The sequence below is a fragment of the Aphelocoma coerulescens genome, chromosome 21 (genome assembly GCF_041296385.1).
Source record: "Aphelocoma coerulescens isolate FSJ_1873_10779 chromosome 21, UR_Acoe_1.0, whole genome shotgun sequence".
Classification (NCBI taxonomy): domain Eukaryota; kingdom Metazoa; phylum Chordata; class Aves; order Passeriformes; family Corvidae; genus Aphelocoma; species Aphelocoma coerulescens.
This window is the reverse complement of record NC_091034.1, coordinates 6873130-6891253: the sequence shown is the minus strand read 5'-3', so window position 1 is coordinate 6891253 and position 18124 is coordinate 6873130. Positions and strand designations below refer to the sequence as shown.

Here is an 18124-nt window from a genome sequence, read left to right as displayed (position 1 = left end):
GTATATATTTTCCTGAGCATTAAAAATGAATGTACAAACAGTAGCTGCACTCTGGATTCAGCTGTACTGTTTTCCAACTGAGTGAAGAATTATTATCCACTGAGTCATCCTGTAAAGTAAATTTTGGTGGAAGTGTGGCTCTTTGTGTGGGGGGTATCTCTGGTGACACAATGATGCCCAAACCTCCTGTTTGTTACGTATTGGAAGCAATATTTAAACAAACAAAACAAAAAAAACCCCGATTCCTGTGTTCCTCTGCTCCCTTTGTTCGTTAGCAAAGAGGTGGCAAATCTTTTCAAGATATGTTGAACTGTGTGGAATGTGTGGTGGTTATGGGAATATTTATTACTTACAACCCTGTGGTGTATTGAGAAAGTTATTTCACCAATTCTTGCCTCCTAGAGATAATACTTATCAAAATAGTCACTAGGTGGTTGTTTTTTTTTTTAACCTGTGAAAATGGATCAGATATAACCCCTAAATTATTTGCTTGGGTCGTACTTAACACCCAAGTAACATAAAGCTGAATTTCAGAATCAACTTTGGTGTAAAAATCAGAGGTGCAGGTTCTCATTCTTTCCCAGAAGTTCATGCTGATGGGAATCCCTTTGGAATAAGTCAGAAATTTCCCCAAAATCTTTGCTGGGGCAGCAAAACAAAAGTGCTCTGCAAAGGCTGCTCTCAAAAAGTACAAATCTGAGCCAACTTCATCCTGTAAGAGCTGCTTTTATCCACCACTTTTTGGTACAAGGGAATCATTTTGCACACTATTTATTACCCCAGTCCCATGCTAAGCTTTTTTTAAAGAATAATTCATTCACAAGCCTCCCCATAAATCCAAAATGCTGAAGGATATTTCACCATGTGTGTTGTATTTGTGCTGGCACCAGGGGAGAGGGGACAGAGGTGGCAAAATGTTCAATATCTGTTGTGCAATTCTCATCTCTCATTCCAAAGGTGTCCTTTTATTCAGGAAAAACAACATGGAGCATCTGCTTAATTTTTTTAAGATGGTTTCTTTGGGTGCTAAATGAAGAGAGGCTTCCAAGTGATTCTTTTCCCTAAAGGAAAAAAAAATTGTAGGAAGAGTGCAGCCTTTGACTTCCAAGCTGTGCAGCTGTTGCAGAAAATGAAGTTGTTTAAAAATGATTTTTTTTTTTCCTTTCCTGGCTAATGAAAAGAGATTTTGAAGGGAGGGAAGAACTCCCCTCAATTTTATGTTTTATCTGTTTTCAACTCAAGAGGTGGCAGAAGGCAGCAGGTGCCCCTTTGTGCCAAGAATGTTTTTGGCAAACTTTGCCCCCCACGCTGGGCTCAGCTCAGGCTTTGGAAGGGAGAGGGAAGTTCTGGTTTATCTTCCTTGATAAACCTGTGTCAAATCTGCTGAGAGCTCGTGAGACAGGAGAGGTGGGGGAAGATCTTTTTATCATTTTCTACCCATTTCCTATTGGATTTCTTGCTGGTTTTTGCATTTCTTGCTGGTTTTTGCATTTCTTGCTGGTTATAGGAACAGGGAAGTTATTCCTGCTGCTGTAGGGAGGGAAGGAGATGCCAGAGCAGTGGGAAATGCTCCTTTAAAGGCAAATACCATCATTGGTTAATTAGTGTGGGTAATGAGCAGCTTTCTGCTTGATGTTTGTGACCAGCTGGTCTCCCAAAAAGGAGGCTTGGATGGGTCCTCTGCAAAGGAGCTCCTGCCATCTCCTGGATGCATCTCTGAGCCTTCAATATTCCCAAGTTTTTCTGGTGTACAACTTCAATTTTAACAGGTCAGTTCATACTCATACTTGGCACAAGAGTTTTCTAAATCTTTTGTTTGGAAGTGTGGCCAAAATGCTGTGTTTTACAGGCACTGTGAGACTGAGGGAGTAGAGAGAAGGGAAATAGTTAAAAGGCAGAGTCAGGTAAGGAACCCATCTCTCCTTTATGTTCCCATTAATCAGTGCTGCTCCCAGGATTCCAGGAGGGTTGGTCCACCCACAAATGGATTAATAATATTAATAACAGCTTATTAATACATCCCACCAGCGACAAAAATATCCCCACCCAGGGGAGCAGTTTTTAGTTCAGTGTGGATTCACTTCGTTATCTGTGGTTTGAGAAACCTTTCTCCCTGATTTAATCCCTGAAGTTCTGCTCCCTGCGTGGCCAGGACTGCAGTGCTGAGCTCCTGCCTGGGGTCAGGGCTCTGTGTAAGGCGAGGTCAGGCCAGTGCAGGCCCTTCTGTGAGCAGCAGCTCAAACTGACAGTTAAGCAAAATATTCCTTTTTCCTTGCCAGCTGGAGCTGTTTTCAGCTCATTTGTTATTCATCAGAGCATGGATTTTTCTAGGAACATCAGCAGATGCTGATCACGAGGGGCTGCAGGACAGAAAGTGGGAGAATTCTCTTCAGGCCCCAAACATTCCTGTTCTCCCCCTCCCTGGGGAGCATTGCTCCCTGTTAGAGCACACAAAACCCTTTTTTTAGCCCACGACCCACAGAAAAAGCACAAATTTTCAGTGCCATTCCCACAGGAACCACGCAAGAATGTTGGGTTGTTGGTTTTGTTTTCTTTTCCCCCCAAGTTGGGAGCTGAAGGGCTAAATCTGTAAGTGCTTTTTAAAGGAAGGGCTGTGAGGGTTTCCTGATTCCTTTCACATGGGCCACCGAGGAGCTGCTCTGTGGTAAATCACATTCCCTGTGGCCTGGCTTTGGAGCAGTGCCCTGCAGATGAAAATCCTGCTCCTGGTGCCTTGAGCCATCAGATATTGAGTCCTTCTCCTTTCCCCACCTCTGTGCAGATTTCCCAAATCCCAGCAGGGGAAGCTGATGGGAGTGTTTTGTTCCAGTGATGAATAACAGGCTCTTAGCCCTGAATAAATAACGAGGTTTCCTGAGAGGTGAGGTTCCTTTGGGACAGCCAGACTGGTGGTTGTTCTCTTGATGCATCTGTTAGCACAGGTTTTGTTGTAATATTTGTTGTCATAGATTGGTTTTGTGTTGTTTTGGGGACTGGGATGAAGCAGTGCCAGTGTCCTGAGAAATGGAGTGGAGATACTGGAAATAGTGCTGAAAATAACATTTCGTGGAGGCTGAACAAAGGAAAGGAGAGAAATGCTAAGAATAATCCATAGAGGTGAAAAAATACTTAATTTTGAGCTAAAGGCTGCCCTGGGGAAGGGAGCCATGTGTTGTGTGTTATGCACAGCCCTGCTTTAAACCAAACATTTCAGCAAATGAGTGAAAAGAGCAAAGCCAGGCTGAGGTGATTGAACAAGGGGAGTGCATCGTGTTGTGCAAATAATGCCGTGCTTTATGTTCTCCACGGCCCCTCGTTGCCCATTGTGGGTTTTATGCAACATTCCTTCCCTCCTGACAGCTGTTCAGAGCTTGCTGCTTCCCAGAGCTCGGGATGTGCATCCCTGGATGCTGGCTTGGAAAATCCCGGCTCCCTACAATCGAGAATCCAGGTCCTGCTGCTCGCAGGGAAGACAAAGCAGAGTCAGTTCCGTGCCCTGCCTCGCTCCCCTTTCCCCATTACACCGTATGGATTCCCTCAGTGTCATGTGTTCCACTGCTCAGAGACACAAACCAACGCCAGGAATGTTTCTGCAGTCCAAATATAGTCAGGATGACAGATCCTGCCTGGAGTCCAAACCAAATATCTGCACTCCAGAACCTCTAAAACTCAGCAGAACTCTGGTGCTGCAGCAGCAGCTGCCTGGTAAAGTGTGGGGAGTATTTCCAGCTGAGGGTTCTGTGCCCTGCTGGCTCCAGAGGCGCAGGGGCTTTATCAGGGGCATTGCTGGTGGGCACAGCAAGGAGATCCTGAGGCTCCTTTAGCTCCACCAGCTGCATCTGGGAGTCCTGAGTGCCTCAGCAGAGGAGCTCTCCTCATCTGACTCTCATTGCCCTAAAAACTGAGGTTTGTCTTGGCCTTACTGCTGAGCTGGTTTCTCAGCAAATATTTGGCTTAAACTTGAATCATTTTGAGAACGCTCTGCAGCCAGGGGTTTGGTGGGGTTGGGTGCGCTGAATTTCGGTGTGGATGGGCACAGTGCATGCCCAGCATGAGGGGAGAGAAAGCAAAGTGCTTTCCAAGAAACCCTGCTCTCCCTGCTGATCCATCCAGGGATAACCTGACAGGGGAGCAGGATCCTAAAATGTCACAGAGGTCGTGGATCATCTCTGCAGCCCAAGACTCCCATTCAGCCAGCCCAAGATAAAAGAGATCATGTGCAGTGTGGTCTCTTCCCATTCAGAATCGTTCAGTGACTCATGGAAAAGGGTTTTCTTGGCTGTGCTAACCTTGAGTAGCTGCATGGAGAAGTTTTCAGAAACAGTGAGGTGCTAAAAACACGTTTTTACTAAAGCTCTGTGCACTCTCTTTGCAAGGGGCTGTGCTGAGATGGATTTTACATAAACTTTAACTTTCTTTACATTAAGAAGGAAATTCTTGGTCCCCTCAGGCTGTGCTTGTGTGAGTCCCCAATCTCTGCTTCAAAGCTCAGGCTCCCGTGCTCCCCTTCACAAAAATGAGGCAGTGAGTGGGTGCTTGGAGGGTTTCAGGTTCCCGATCTGCCAGATTCCACAGCGACCTCGGGCAAGTCTCTTCACCTGCCCAGAGCTGGGCTCTGAGCCTGACCAAGGTGCAGGACAAAGCCCTGCCCTGGGTCAGGACTGGGGGACATTGAACTGCCCCGAGGGACCGGGATGCTCTGGCAGGGGGAGAGGTGGGTGTGCAGAGCATAAATTAAAATCTCCCTCGAGCACTGCTGAGTCCTGCTGGCTCTGGGAGAGGCAGAGGCACTTAAAGCTGTTCCGTGACTCAATGTTCTTCCAGCTCTGTGTTTGATAACAATATTTTTCTTTCAAGCCAGTGCTGCCTTACTGGAGAAGAGTTCTTGGCTGGAGGTTTGAGCCCCATTCCAAGGCAGGTTTTTCCTTCAAGACTCCCCTCTCAATCAGCCTTTCTGTTCTCATCTGCAGGCTCTAAAAGAAACTTTGAGAGTTCGGGGACTCAGGGCACTGATCAGTTGAGTTTCTCCCTTCGTGCTGTGATTGCAGCTCAAACCACAAACGGGGCTGCATTTGCATCTCTCCCTGGAGCTCCAGATGAAGGATTTTTTCAGTCATGCACAGGCACATTCCTTCTGCCAGTGGTGCTGCTGGGGAAGGAGGAACCATCCCTAGAAAGCTGCAGCAAGCAGCTGAGGGGAGCCAATTCCACAGGAGGGAGAGCCCTGGACCCTGGCTTTGTGCTCTTCCTCCTGCTTCCAGCTTCCCTTTGTAATCCTATCCATTGCTTCCTTGCCTGTTACTCCTTATCCTGTCCTTTTCCTGGGGTCTGGACGACCGCTGCACTTTGTGGTGGTTTTTCTTGGTGAGAATTGAAAAGGAAAATGTTCATGAAATTGTACACCCAGACTCCCTGGCCTTATTTATCCTGAGTTGTTTAAAAGCTCCAGGCTGGCTTTAGTCTGAAAATACATGAAACTTATAAAATGCTGCAGGCTTGATTATGAACTAGGGTGGAAAATATTCCAATTAAAGCATTTTTTCATTATTAAAATTACAAGGCTTTTCTGAACCCTTTCAAATGCCCCCAAGGAATTTTTACATGACCTTCCCCCTCCCTGGCATTTGCTGGTGGAACTGGGAGCTTGCGGAGTTCTTTTCCTCTGCCTGGGCAGAACTGGGGTTGAGTTCACCTCTCCTCAGGACCAGACAGAAAAGTGCAGCAGTCTCTGAAAACCTGAGAATTTCTGAGGAAGCTTTTTCAAAAAGTCCTGAATTGATTTGTGCCTGGAGCCTAGAGATGCCTCAAAGAACCTCCCAGCTTAAGACAAGCTGACAAACCCCTCCAAGCCAGTCTTTGGGACCCAAAATCAGCGTGATTCCGAAAACACTCGATAACCCAATTACACCAGAAACGTGCAGATCCCCAGCCAAGTTTGATGGAAGAGGGGCTGGTGTTTACTTTTGTGCAGTTTGTAACTCCCTGAGCATTTTCCCAAGCAGACAAGCCCAGCCTGCCCTCCAGCATCTCATTTTCCATCCCGAGGACAGCCCGTGACAAATGACGCTGAGCATCCCCAGTGACACATTCCAAGGGGGTGATGTTGCCCTTCTGGATTCCTCTTGCTGCCCCCTCCCCTGGGCTTTTTTGGTTTTTTTTTTTTTCATTCCATAAAGCTGACAACTGCAGATTTGCCCTCTGTTGATGACACAGTTAAAGAGAAGAGTTCATGTCCACCCCAGCTTGTTTCACTTTGCTGCTGTTGCTCCGCCAGCCCAACTTTCAGCTGCAGTAACATGATCCCACTTGGCAGAGCCTGAGAGAATCTTTGGCACATTGGAAAGAGGCTTAATGTAAAGTCTACTTTTTTTTTTCCTTTTTCTATTTTTTTTTTTAATTTTTTTTTTTTTTTAGAGCTTTTTGAAACTCCACTGGTTCTGCACAGCTCTGGCAGTAGCTGCAGGGCTACTCACAAACGCTCCAAATGTGAGCTCAAGGATTACAGATGCATTCTGTGCAGGGAATGTCTTGAGTGCCTGTCCCATCTCCTTCCAAAAACTCCTAAAGGACGACATGGATCAGGCAGAACAACTTTCTGCAGGCAGAAGGAAAAGCTCCCTGTCCCTGGACAAGAAAAAGAGCAGTGGCTGGAGAACCACGGTGGGATTTTTGTGTCTGTTCCCTGCGCTGGCTTTGCTGGCAGTTGTGGAATATCCAGCTGGAGCTGCAGTTCAGGAAATTCAGGTGAGGAGAAGGGATCTGCTTCTCAAACGCCTGGGAGGGGAGTGGGGTGTGGGGTGTCAAATAGAGGTGATTGTGTGTTGCAGTTAGAGGCTGGGATCTAAAGAGATAAATATCTAAAGAGATAAATATCTAAAGAGATAAATATCTAAAGAGATAAATATCTAAAGATCTAATCTAAAGAGATAAATATCTAAACATCTAATTGAAAGAGATAAATATGTAAATATCGAATCTAAATAAACAGATAAATATGTAAATATCTAAATAGATCAATCGATCTAAATAAATCTCTAAATAAATCTAAATAGAGGGGTAGATCTAAACAGATCTATAGATAAATGGATCTGAATAGAGAAATAGATGTCAGTAGATAAATGGATCTGTAGATTAAAAAGATCTAAATAGATAAATGTCTGAGAAGGCACCACGATGTGTTTAGGGCTGTTTGAGCCCCCTCTTCTTGCAAAGGATCCCAGAAGATAATTGTGCATCCCAGAGGAATCAGGGGGTTGGAGCTGTGTGTGCAGCCTGGGACAAGCAAACAGGGAACTCACAGAAGGTTGGGGTGGTTTTCCCTCGGAGCTTTGGCTCTTCCTGTGGATTCCCCACTTCCCCAGCCCTGATGTGGCATTGCCTGGATTGGGATTTCTGTGCTGAGCTGAGCTTCCCTGCACTCCAGGGCTTGTGGTGTGGGGTCTAAGCTGGGACCTCCAGAACTCTCAGCTGCCTCTGTTTTGGGGTCCATCCCTCAGCAGGATGTGCTGGGACACTAAATCCAGAGGTGACCATGGCAAAGCTCTGGGACTCTCACAAGTTGATCTTCACTTTTTCCTTTAGCTTAATTTTAGCCTTTAATTTTATTTAAAAAAAGAATCTTTAGGTACATCCTCTCCTGGTTTTTGTGTGTATGAACATCCTGGCACTACCCCCTTCATTTGCATCACATGCTCAGGCTGTTATTAATTGGTCCTAATTCAGAGTGATGTGTCTGTTTGGCTTGAGGGGAACTGCATGGCTGGGAGGGAGAAGGGAATTAATTACAGTCATTACAGTTCAGTGAAGTAAATTACTGGAGGTCTGAGTGCACAGGGTGAATAATTCAGAGCAGGGCTGTTGGCCAGTGTCTCCCTTTATATATGTATGTATTTTTAAATTTTTTATTTATTTTTATATATATAATTAATATTATTATATATATGACTGGTATTATTTTACTATATAATTTTTTATTTATTTATATATATATAATTAATATTATTATATATATGACTGGTATTATTTTACTATAAAATTTATCTTATTTTATTATAACATTTATCTTATTTTAATATAAAATTTCTCTTTATATAAATTTTATCTTTTTAATATAAAATTTATCTTTTAATATAAAATTTATCTTTTAATATAAAATTTATCTTATTTTAATATAAAATTTATCTTATTTTAATATAAAATTCATATTAGTTTTCTAGAAAACTTGTATTATTTTTATATATAATTTCTATTATATATCATTATATTACATCTATAATTTATATATTTTTATATATTATTTCTATTATTTTTATATGTAGATAGAATTTATATATTTTTTTAATATATATATTGTTGAGAGAGATAATTTAATGCTCTCATTCCAGTATCTCCCAAACATTTGGAGTATTTGAGACCTTAACCCACAGCTCACTGGGTTTCTTCCTGAGGGTGTCTGACCTTTTCAGTTCCATGTATCCCCAAAATCTTGGCTCTTTGGCACCCAGCCAGATCCTTTGATTGTGCTGGGGATTTTTAACTGGGTCGTTGCGCTGCTGTCTGACCCCCAGGCCTGAGCTGCAGCCTTTGGGTGGTTCCCCACCCTTCCCCCATTCATTTGGCGACACTTTCTGTTAATTAAAAGCATCTTTGTTGCGCCAGTGGTGGCTAAAACAGAGCCTGGAGGAGAGCAGAGCCCAGGTTTGAGCAAAGAACTCGGCACCTCCCTGGATCCCACAGGTCAGTGACTGATGCTCTGATCTCCTTGGTTTGGATTTTGAGGACAACTGAGACATTATTTTAATTTCCCCCCTTTGTCCATTCAGCACTAATGGCTTTAAGCTTTTATGCTCGGTGGTTGTAGAAAAGAAATAATTTTCCTCCCTTGGGGCTGCAGTTTTCCTTGCAGAAGGAGAAGCCAGCAGGCTCCATCTGGCTGGAGCTGTCCCAGGGGACTGGGAGAGCTCAGGATTCCCCCTGTGCTGGAGGGATTTAACAGCCAGAGGAGACAAACTGGGCTGTGCTGCTGCTCCCTGTGCCCCAGAAACTGGGAATGGCACCAGCTGTGGGGTCGGTGGGTTGTAGAGGCTGGGTTGCAAATCTGGCTTTGCCAGAACATCCAGCACAAGGACAGAGAAAGCCTGAGGAGCTTTAACACCTCGCTCACCCCAGTGTGAAGTTAACAACTCCTGAGTCAGAGTCTTCTGGAGACTGACAGAATTCCCAGTAATCGTGATGCCAGGATAAATGTGTAACCATCCCCAATCCTGGCACGGGTCCTGGAGAAAACAACAAAGGGAGGATTTGCATAATTCTCCTCTACTTGAAAGAACTTTGAGAAAAATAAAAGGGGAAAATACCTTATTACGCTGTAATTATGAGCTAATCTCCTGGCTCCTCTTGCAGCTCCGGCAGATCCTCCACCTTGCCTGTGCTGCTCAAAAGGAGGCAGAATTTTCCTTTCCTGGCCCAAAAAAATGTCATTGTCAGAGTAGAATCAGAGCTAAAACCCTCTGGGGGTGAAGGGAGAGGGACGGCAGCCAGTGACCCACATCCCACGTGCCCAGGGAGGAAGGGGCAAGGCCTGGAGCTGAGCGAACCAAAAAATGGGATCCAAACCCTGCAAAAATCTGCAGCCAGCAGGGAGGTGTTGGCTCCCAGCTCTGTCACCATCCTGGTCCTTTAAAGGTGGTGCTGGTTTCTGAGGGTGAGCCAGCTGCAGGGAACACTGAAATCTGTCCTTGTAGGAAAGAAAGGTGCTGAGATGAGGTCAGGATGGAAGGGAATGGGGCTGTCAGACATGAGCAGGAGAAGGTTTCCTGTTCAAGCCATGGAAAGGTGCTCGTGCTTCGGGCAGGACCAGGAGCTGTCCCCTCAGGCCTCTTCTCTCGCCCCTGCCTTGCTGTGACAGCAGGGATGTGCTATTTTGGCTCCCAGGGCCTCAGTTCTTCCATGAGGAAACTGGAGACAGCTCTTGCTGCCTGTGGAATCTGCTGTGAGGCTGGACAGACTCTGGTGGTGCAGCTTCTATACCATGGCCACTGTCAGTGGCTCTTGGTGCCTCTGGAGCCCAGAGATTTTCAGTGTCTCAGCCCCAAAAAGGGGAGACAGAGCTGGAAGACTTCCAGAAAACCCTGTTGGGTCCCATTCATTTCCCTCCAGGTACTAAAAGGCTTTTCTAGCTGGAGTCAGACGTGTCACAAAATGTGATGGCTTTTGCTGTTCGATGCTTTAAAGGCACTCCAGGGTTTCCAGGGCTCCTGTTTACTTTGAAGGCATTTCAGATGCACAGCACAGCTCTCTGAAAGAGCTCCCTGCACAAAGAGTTGCCTGTTTTAGTCATTTCTCCAGATTTACATTTCTTCTGTGGCAAAGAGAGGAGGAAATGAAAACTTTCCAGGCAGAGCTGCAGCACTTGCTGTGTCCAGGAGCCTCCTGAGGCCTCAGTTCTGCTCTCCAGGAGGAGAGTGGCTGTTTTGGGATGATGCAGGACCAGTCTCATCCCTTGCACACCCCCAAGGCAGAACCAGCGGTGCTCCCCAGCCCCCAGGTGTCCTGTTTCACACAGTTTTTATTCTACACCGTCCTGGAGTCTCTCCCATCTCCTCCAACCTCCTGTTTTGTCTTTAAGGAAGATGTCTCAGCCCTGCACATCCCAGCTCCTCCTCGGCCCCCGGCGCGGAGCAGACGCTACACGATCACCCCGGGGCACCTCAAGTGGGACCACTTCAACCTCACCTACAAGTAAGGCCTGGAATGAGCCCCAAAAGTGATCCTGGGGCCTGAGCTTTTCCTGCTGTATCCAATGGCTTTGGATCTTGGCCCTGGGGCTTTTGCTGAGCCGTGTGCCAGGGCAGGGAGAGCTGCTAAAGCCACTCCACAGCAGGAATGTTTCGACAAATGCTGCACCTCTCACTGGAGTGGAACTGTTCAGGGAAGATTCAGGCTCCCCACAACAGGGACCTCCCTCAGAAGGTTGTGATTGAGGATTAGTTCTGTCATCCTGGTGGTTTTTTAAGAGCTCTGTATGAACCGAAATCAGCGCCGAGGGAGATCCCTGGTGGAATGTGATCCCAGGATTTCTGTGATTTCAGGGCTCTCAGTGCCGAGGGGTTTTAGGAATCTCTCTCGCTGTTGTCTTTGGGAAAAGGCTGCTGACAAATAAACAACAAAAAGCTCTTGATGATAGTCCTGTGGTGAGGGAAGGCTCTGCTCCTTCCCCTTCTGCTCATCCCAAACAGGCTCAGCCTCGTGAGAGCCTTCATGGCCCAGGTTTGCTCTCATGAACAGCCTGGCTTGATACGAAACCTTCTGCTCCCTTTAGGATGTGCTGGGACGAGGGGAGAACATAATCAGCATAGCTAAAAAACATCCAGAGGGGATAGAGAATATGCCCAGCTTTTCCCAATTGCTCCACTTGAGGCAATTCCCTGAATGCAGATCTTCCTGTGGGACGAGGTAAGTTCCTAGGAGCCACCCGTGCATTTCCATGGTCCAAACAGGGCTTCTGCCAGCTTTTACCAGGAGTTTTCCCAGAGTTTGCCCTGTGGCCGAAGCAAAAACCTCTTCTGAGTCTCTATCCTGAGGGATTAGAATTTTTTTCAAAGGAAATAACTCCTTTTCCTATGGGTCTTTTCCAAGGAAATAACTTGTTTTCCTATCAAACCTTTGACATCCATTGGAACCCTTTTGGAAGTTCTGCCTGACAGTGTTCCACACCAGTGTCTGCACATCTGTGGGAGCCCAAGGATCAGGAACAAGAATTCCCTGCTGCTGGAATGCAGCTCTTTCTTCTTCTGGCGACACTGCACAGCAGACTGGGACATAATCAGGATAAAAACAGTTTTCCAAGAGAACCTGTGCAGGAGAGGAGGAACAAAAGCTGGAGTTAGTCCAGAACATGTGATTGTAAAGAATATCAGGAATTTATTCACCCCTCTGGGGGCTTTATTAAATATTATTAACATCCAGCTCCAGCTACTCCTGATCCGAACCTCTTGCAGTGAGTGCTTTGAAACGCTGGAGAAATCCTTGATTGAAGCAGCCCTGGAGAGCCTCCAGCTGTTTGAGGAGCCAGGGGTGTTTTCCTGAGGCTGTCCTGTGTGTCCCTGCAGGATCCTGTCCTTCCCAAGGAACCTCCTGAGCGCCAGGGACACGCGCCGGGGGCTGGCGGCCGCGTTCCGCATGTGGAGCGAGGTGTCCCCGTTCAGCTTCAGGGAGGTCCCACGGCACCTCCCCAGTGACCTCAAAATTGGTGAGTCCCCCCCTGGGATCCTGAGCTGGGGCAGGGAGCTGTGGGGTGTGCTGACTCCAGCAATTCCAGCGTGTAATCCAGGAGTTGGGAGGCAGGAGAGCCCTCCTGTGCTGTGTGGACTCAGCAGCGCCTCTTGGATAAGGTTTGGGGTGTCCTTTTGCCTTTAGGCAGGCAGAGAAGAACTGCTTTTGTCTGCTCAAGGAAGTATTAATGTCACAATTCACACTTTCTGTGAATGGTGGTTGGGAAGTTTCAGGCATTTGCCAAGAGTGAATCCTCAGATTCTGGAATGGGATCCCACAGGTGGGGAAAGCCACAGGAGAATAGGAATCCACAGGTTCTTACTCCCCAGATGGTGAAACGGGGTGTTGGAAGGTGGAGTGACAGCCCCAGGGTCACACAGAGCAGGTGAAGGATTCCAGCTGTTGGTGGGTTCAGTCTCCCTTTCGCTGATCCCATTGGTGCAGTCATTGCTCCATCCCTTCCCTCCTCCCCTCAAGTGCTCTGTAGCTGCTCCTGAGTTTTCCTGGGGCCTAGAAAAGGTCAGTGCTGAGGTGTTTCCTGCTCAGCCTCAAGCCCAGATGTCCATTCTGTCTGGGATTTCTGTGTGTGAAGCACAGATTCCCTGTGCCAAGGGCACAGCCAGCAGATTCAACTTCATTTTGCAACACGTTCCCCTCTGGTGCTGCAGGACGTGATGTTCCTCCCAGGACTCTGTCCTGCCACCACCTGGAGCTCCCAGTGCCCAATTCCAGGGATTCAGGATCCACTGTGATCCTGCTGCAGCCATGACTCCAAAGCATCTGCTTATTTATGTTCAAAATGGAGCAATCCAGGGGTTATCAGCTCTGTCCAGCCTCTCCCTCAAAAAGATCATTTCCACGTGGTGTTGCAGAAGGAGCTCAGCATTCCCCTCTGAAAAAGAAATTCACTTGTGTCCACTGGGAACAGCTCTAAATCCAGGGTCAGCACGGGGCTGAGTGTTGCTGTCAGTCCTGAGAAATGCTTTGCATTTATTTTCCATTTTGTGGCTCTGGAGGTTGGAAAAAACCTGGGATCCCACCAGAGACCTTTCCAGTGATCCAGGGGCTTCCTGGTAGGCTGATCCTGCTGGATACCCCTCAACCTGCTGCTTTTTCCACAGGTTTCTACTCCATCAACCACACGGACTGCCTGGAGTCCCTGACCCACCACTGTTTCGATGGCACCACGGGGGAACTGGCCCACGCCTTCTTCCCACCCCATGGAGAAATCCACTTTGATGACCATGAGTATTGGATCCTGGGGAACACCAGGTTCAGCTGGAAGAAAGGTAACACAGGGAGCACATGGTGGATGCCTGGGATTTAGTCTGGGATTTGCCTGATCTGGGAAAGAGACAACAAAAACAGTTGGGATTTTATTGTGGGTTTGGAAGTTGTTCCTCCAACTGTGCGGTGGCAGGGCCATTTCTTGCTGGAATTACTGGAATTAGTGGAATTACTGGATAGTTCAACCACATCCTTAGTTAAAATCCACGTGCTGGATGCTGCCAAGAGGCTTGAGTTTGACTCCAGGCTGTGGGGGATGCAGAGGTCAAACCTCTTTCAGACTGGAATCTTCCCAATCCCATTTCTTCAGTTCAGGGCTGTGGGAACAAAGTGAGCAGGAAGCTGAGGAGGGTCACTATTGCACTGGGTCAAGCTTTGCTGGTCCAGAGCAGCTCTCCTGGAGCCTGGCACTGCTCTGGGTCCTGCTGCTGGAAATTAGAAGCACATGGAAATAATTGGCTCTGTTTGGGCCCAAGCAGCTATGGAGAAGATGAAACTGGGACAACATTGCCCGTTCTAGTGCTGAAATCTTTCCCCTGGTTTTCCCCCAGGAGGAATTGTGGGATAAAGCAGAGCTGTACACCAGTTGTACTTCGATATGACACACAATTCCAGCTGGTTTTCCTTTTCTTCCCCCAGGAGTTTGGCTCACAGACCTGGTCCATGTGGCAGCCCACGAGATCGGACACGCCCTGGGCCTCATGCACTCCCTGAACCCCAACGCCCTCATGCACATCAACGCCACCCTGACTGGCAAAAAGACCATCTCCCAGGATGAGGTGTGGGGAATCCACAGGCTCTACGGTGAGGAGCAGGGATCTGCTCTCCAGGGCTTTGCCTGGATGCTGTGGAGCTTTCATGGTGTCACATCCCACCTCCAGCTCTTGTGCTCCTGCTTTAGATTGTTCCCCATCCCAGCTCCACGTTGTTCTTTCTGAGCACAAACTGACAAATTTCACCTAAATTGGGTCTCTCCATCTCCCCCAGCCCCTCTGACACCTCCTCTCCTCCTGTTTCAGGCTGTAAGGACAGGTTATTTATGTGCCCATCGTGGGCAAAAAAAGGCTTCTGTGAGAAGCGCAGGAAGCTGATGAAGAAGCACTGCCCGTCCACCTGTGACTTCTGCTACGGTATCCAGGGGTTTTTCTGGGATTTGGGGTGGGGGCTGCACAGAGGGAGGAGATAAAAGTGAGGTTGGGATAGGGAGGATCTTAATTTCACACCAGAACTCAGTGGACACAAGTGATCCAACTCCAAGCAGCACAACAGAGATGGTGTCTTGTACATCTGAGTCCAGATCCAGGCCTGGAACGAGGACTAATTAAACATTTATGGAGTGGAACATTAAATTGTCCCATTTCTCTCTGGTGTAGCTGAGCCAGGCAATAGCCATGCAGAGAGAGGGGCTGCAGAGCAGGTCCTGAGGCAGGGAGGGGACAGAAACAAAGGACAGCTCCAGCACAGCTGGACTGGAGCTGCTCCACAGAACAGGAGATAAGGGATGATAATCACCTTATCCAGTCTCAGGTTATGGATCCAGATAAGGAATCAATGCAGGACCAGGTTAAGTTGCTGCAGGTGTGGGATTAAATTCAGATAAATACTATTGGCCTTAGGATGTCCTGTATAACCAGTGCCCCTTTCTTCAGCACAGAGATACTCCTTTAGACCACATTAATGAAAGATGCAATCAGATAATTACAAACCCAGATATCCCACGGGCTTCTCAGGCACTGGACTGTTCATCTCCTCTTCCACAGCTGTGAAGAGGGAAGTTGATTTTTATCCACCTCAGTTCACACACCACAGAATTTTTATCTTTGCCCATTAATTATGTTACTTGTCTGTCCAAAAACTGCTCAGGACAAGGCACTTCTAAATGAATACTTTTAAGGCTCCTTAAATGATGATTTTGTGAAAGTGTTTTGGGGTGGCTAAAGCTCATTAACTTTGCCATTTCCTTCTCTCCCTGGACAGAATTCCCATTTCCAACGGTGCCCCCCACTCTGCCCCCACCAAGGACCAAAACCAAGACAGTTTCTGAGGGCAGGAACGTCACCTTCCGCTGTGGGCAGAAGATCATCCATAAAAAAGGCAAAGTCTAGTAAGTGTTCTGTCCCTTCTCCCAGGCCTTAGGAGACTCTACACACCAAAAACCATGAGGAAGGATGACAAAGCAGGGTAAAGAAGAATGGAGTTCATAATCTGGAGCTCAAAAAGGATAAAATCCAATCTGTATCTGTTGCACAAAGCTAATTCCTACCATCAAGCCAAATTCCCTGGCTATATTCTGCAGAAAAACCTGAAATTTAAGTTTAGCCTTTCAGTTAATAATTAATTGGTTGTTACTAAAATATGAACAGGTTCTGGATGTATCTAAAACGTAGGTTGGCTCAAATCCATGAGTTGGTTTAGACTCAGGATAGTGCCCTGTTAAACCTGATTCTCCACCTGGAATACAGACTAAACCTCAACTGTGTTTTGTTAAAGTCTCTGCTCTACACTTATTCAGCAAAAATTCTTAGTAGAAATAACCCCTACCACAAATAGTTTAATTTCTATTATTTTTTTCTTCTGACAGCTGGTATAAAGATAAGGAGCTTCTGGAATATTCATATCCAGGTTATTTATCCTTAAATGAAGATCACATGAGCATCATTGCAAATGCAATTAATGAAGGAACTTACACTTGCATAGTGAAGAAAAAAGAAAGAATCCTGACTACTTATTCCTGGAGAATCAGACTGAAGCACTGACACAGCCCTGGAATGAGCCCTTCAAGTTCCTGCTGCTTCTGTTTCCAATTGTTTCTTTGGCATTTTATTTTTAATCTCCAGTAGTGCAACTGAATTCTCCATCAGCTGCTTCGGTACCCTGGGCAAAAGAGACTCTGAGACTGTTACTGGGATGTCAAACTCTGCCAGATTCGTTTTGATGACAAAGAATTTATCAACTATTTGCTGTACAGAGAATTAAAACCCATTGTTTTTGTAAGAAAAGTGTCAGATGGAGCTGTGTGGGGCACTGTGAACTGCTGCAATCCAGGAGCAGACTCTGCCCCAGCCCCCAGAACACTGGGATGGCAGGAAAAGGACAAATTTTATACTCTGGGAATGTTTTCCTGCCACTTTTTACACCCTGGTGCAGTGCACTAGAAGAAATTACAAGGCTAAGCCTTAATTTTACTTTTCTTTCACTGGTCAGAAGGATGAGGATCACACAAACCCTGGTTTGCTCCTCAGTTGCCCATTCCAAGATCTTTTCCCCCCAAAGTGCTTTCCTGTGGCCTGTGGGTTTTCCTCTTATCCCAAACAGGCACTGAGTGCTCAGAGCTTGGTCCTTGAGGGGTCTGAGCCTTGAGTCCTGTGGGAGATGAGGTGGTTTCCTCCTCCAGGCACCCAGAATGAGGTAAAAAGTGCCACATCCAGCTGGAAAAGAGCTTAGGAGTGGCTGGCAAAGCTGGGGGCAGGGAAGCTGGGAAGGGAATCATTCCATGTCATAGCCAAACTATGCAGTGGGACCATGGTTTAATCCTTCAGAGCTTCCCTGCACTCCTGCTTTTCAGTGGGTTCCTGGGGAAGCTTCTGGAATCAGGAATGTTTCAGCTGTTTCTCCTGCAGAGGGGAGCAGGGATTTGTCCTCCTCCCCAGGAAAACAACCAGCCTGCTTTCCCAACTCGCCACAACTGCAGCACATCCACATTGCACACGACCCAGGAAAACTCTCCAGAACGTACTGAAACTGATAAAATGTTTAGGATTTGAGTTAATCCCTTGCTGGCCTGGTGCCCAGCTGTGGTTGCATGAAAATGTGGTGTTTTCCAGATCTCCCTGTTCCCAGAACAAAGTGACAGCTTCACAAATCAGGGGCTCCAGAGGATGAGATTCCAACATGATTCCTCCTCTCCTCTTGCCCCAGAAAGGACTGGAGTGTGGCATTACACAACCACTAAACCTGAGCTCTTCTCTGCATGGAAAAAGGGCATATTTAAAAAACAACAACAACAACAACTTTCATAGAAAATAAAGTTTCAAGTCTCCATATTAAATCTTTTTTGTTTTATAAAATAGAGTAATTAGTTTTGCACCACTGTAAATACATTTACAGAACAAAAAAAAATGTGGTCAGGGAATCTCAAACCCAGCCCAGCTCTCTCCAAGGTAACAGGACACAAACCTCAGAATTGTCTTTTTTCCAAATATATTCAGACACAAACGATTTACTTACTTAAAATAAAAAATAAACTCTCTTTACTGTCACCAACATCCCACTTTGCTGCATGTGAAGCAATGAAATCCTTCACACTATTAAACAATTGAAAATGTGTTTTAATTCTACAAATTTACAAGGAAAACAAAACAAAACAAACTCAACAACAACAAAAAAAACCCCTAAAAATAAACCAGAAACTGTTCCAGGACTGTTATTTCAAGTTGTCCTTTGTCACAGTTTGTGATGATCCTGGGGTTTTCAGGTAACTCCAGTCCTCTCATGGAATGCAGCAGTTAAACTCCACATTGATTTATAAAACAAGAGCCTTGGAATCTGTGATAATGTTTGAGTT

General features: G+C 46.4%; 1 protein-coding gene across 2 annotated transcripts; it reads left to right on the top strand.

Moving 5' to 3' along the window:
- Nucleotides 1–1649: 1649 nt before the first annotated feature.
- On the top strand, nt 1650–17789 carry MMP23B (matrix metallopeptidase 23B). Of its 2 annotated transcripts, XM_069034685.1 has the most exons (10): nt 1650–1769; nt 1850–1904; nt 6415–6744; nt 10628–10740; nt 12111–12250; nt 13395–13562; nt 14200–14364; nt 14580–14690; nt 15538–15664; nt 16142–17789. In XM_069034685.1, the coding sequence occupies exons 1-10, from the start codon at nt 1672–1674 to the stop codon at nt 16314–16316; spliced, it is 1482 nt and encodes a 493-aa protein (XP_068890786.1). In that variant the 5' UTR covers nt 1650–1671; the 3' UTR covers nt 16317–17789. The 2 variants fall into 2 exon arrangements, with proteins under 2 accessions (XP_068890786.1, XP_068890787.1); XM_069034686.1 differs by lacking the exon at nt 12111–12250 and having other exon boundaries at nt 10632–10740.
- The last annotated feature ends 335 nt before the right edge of the window (nt 17790–18124 follow it).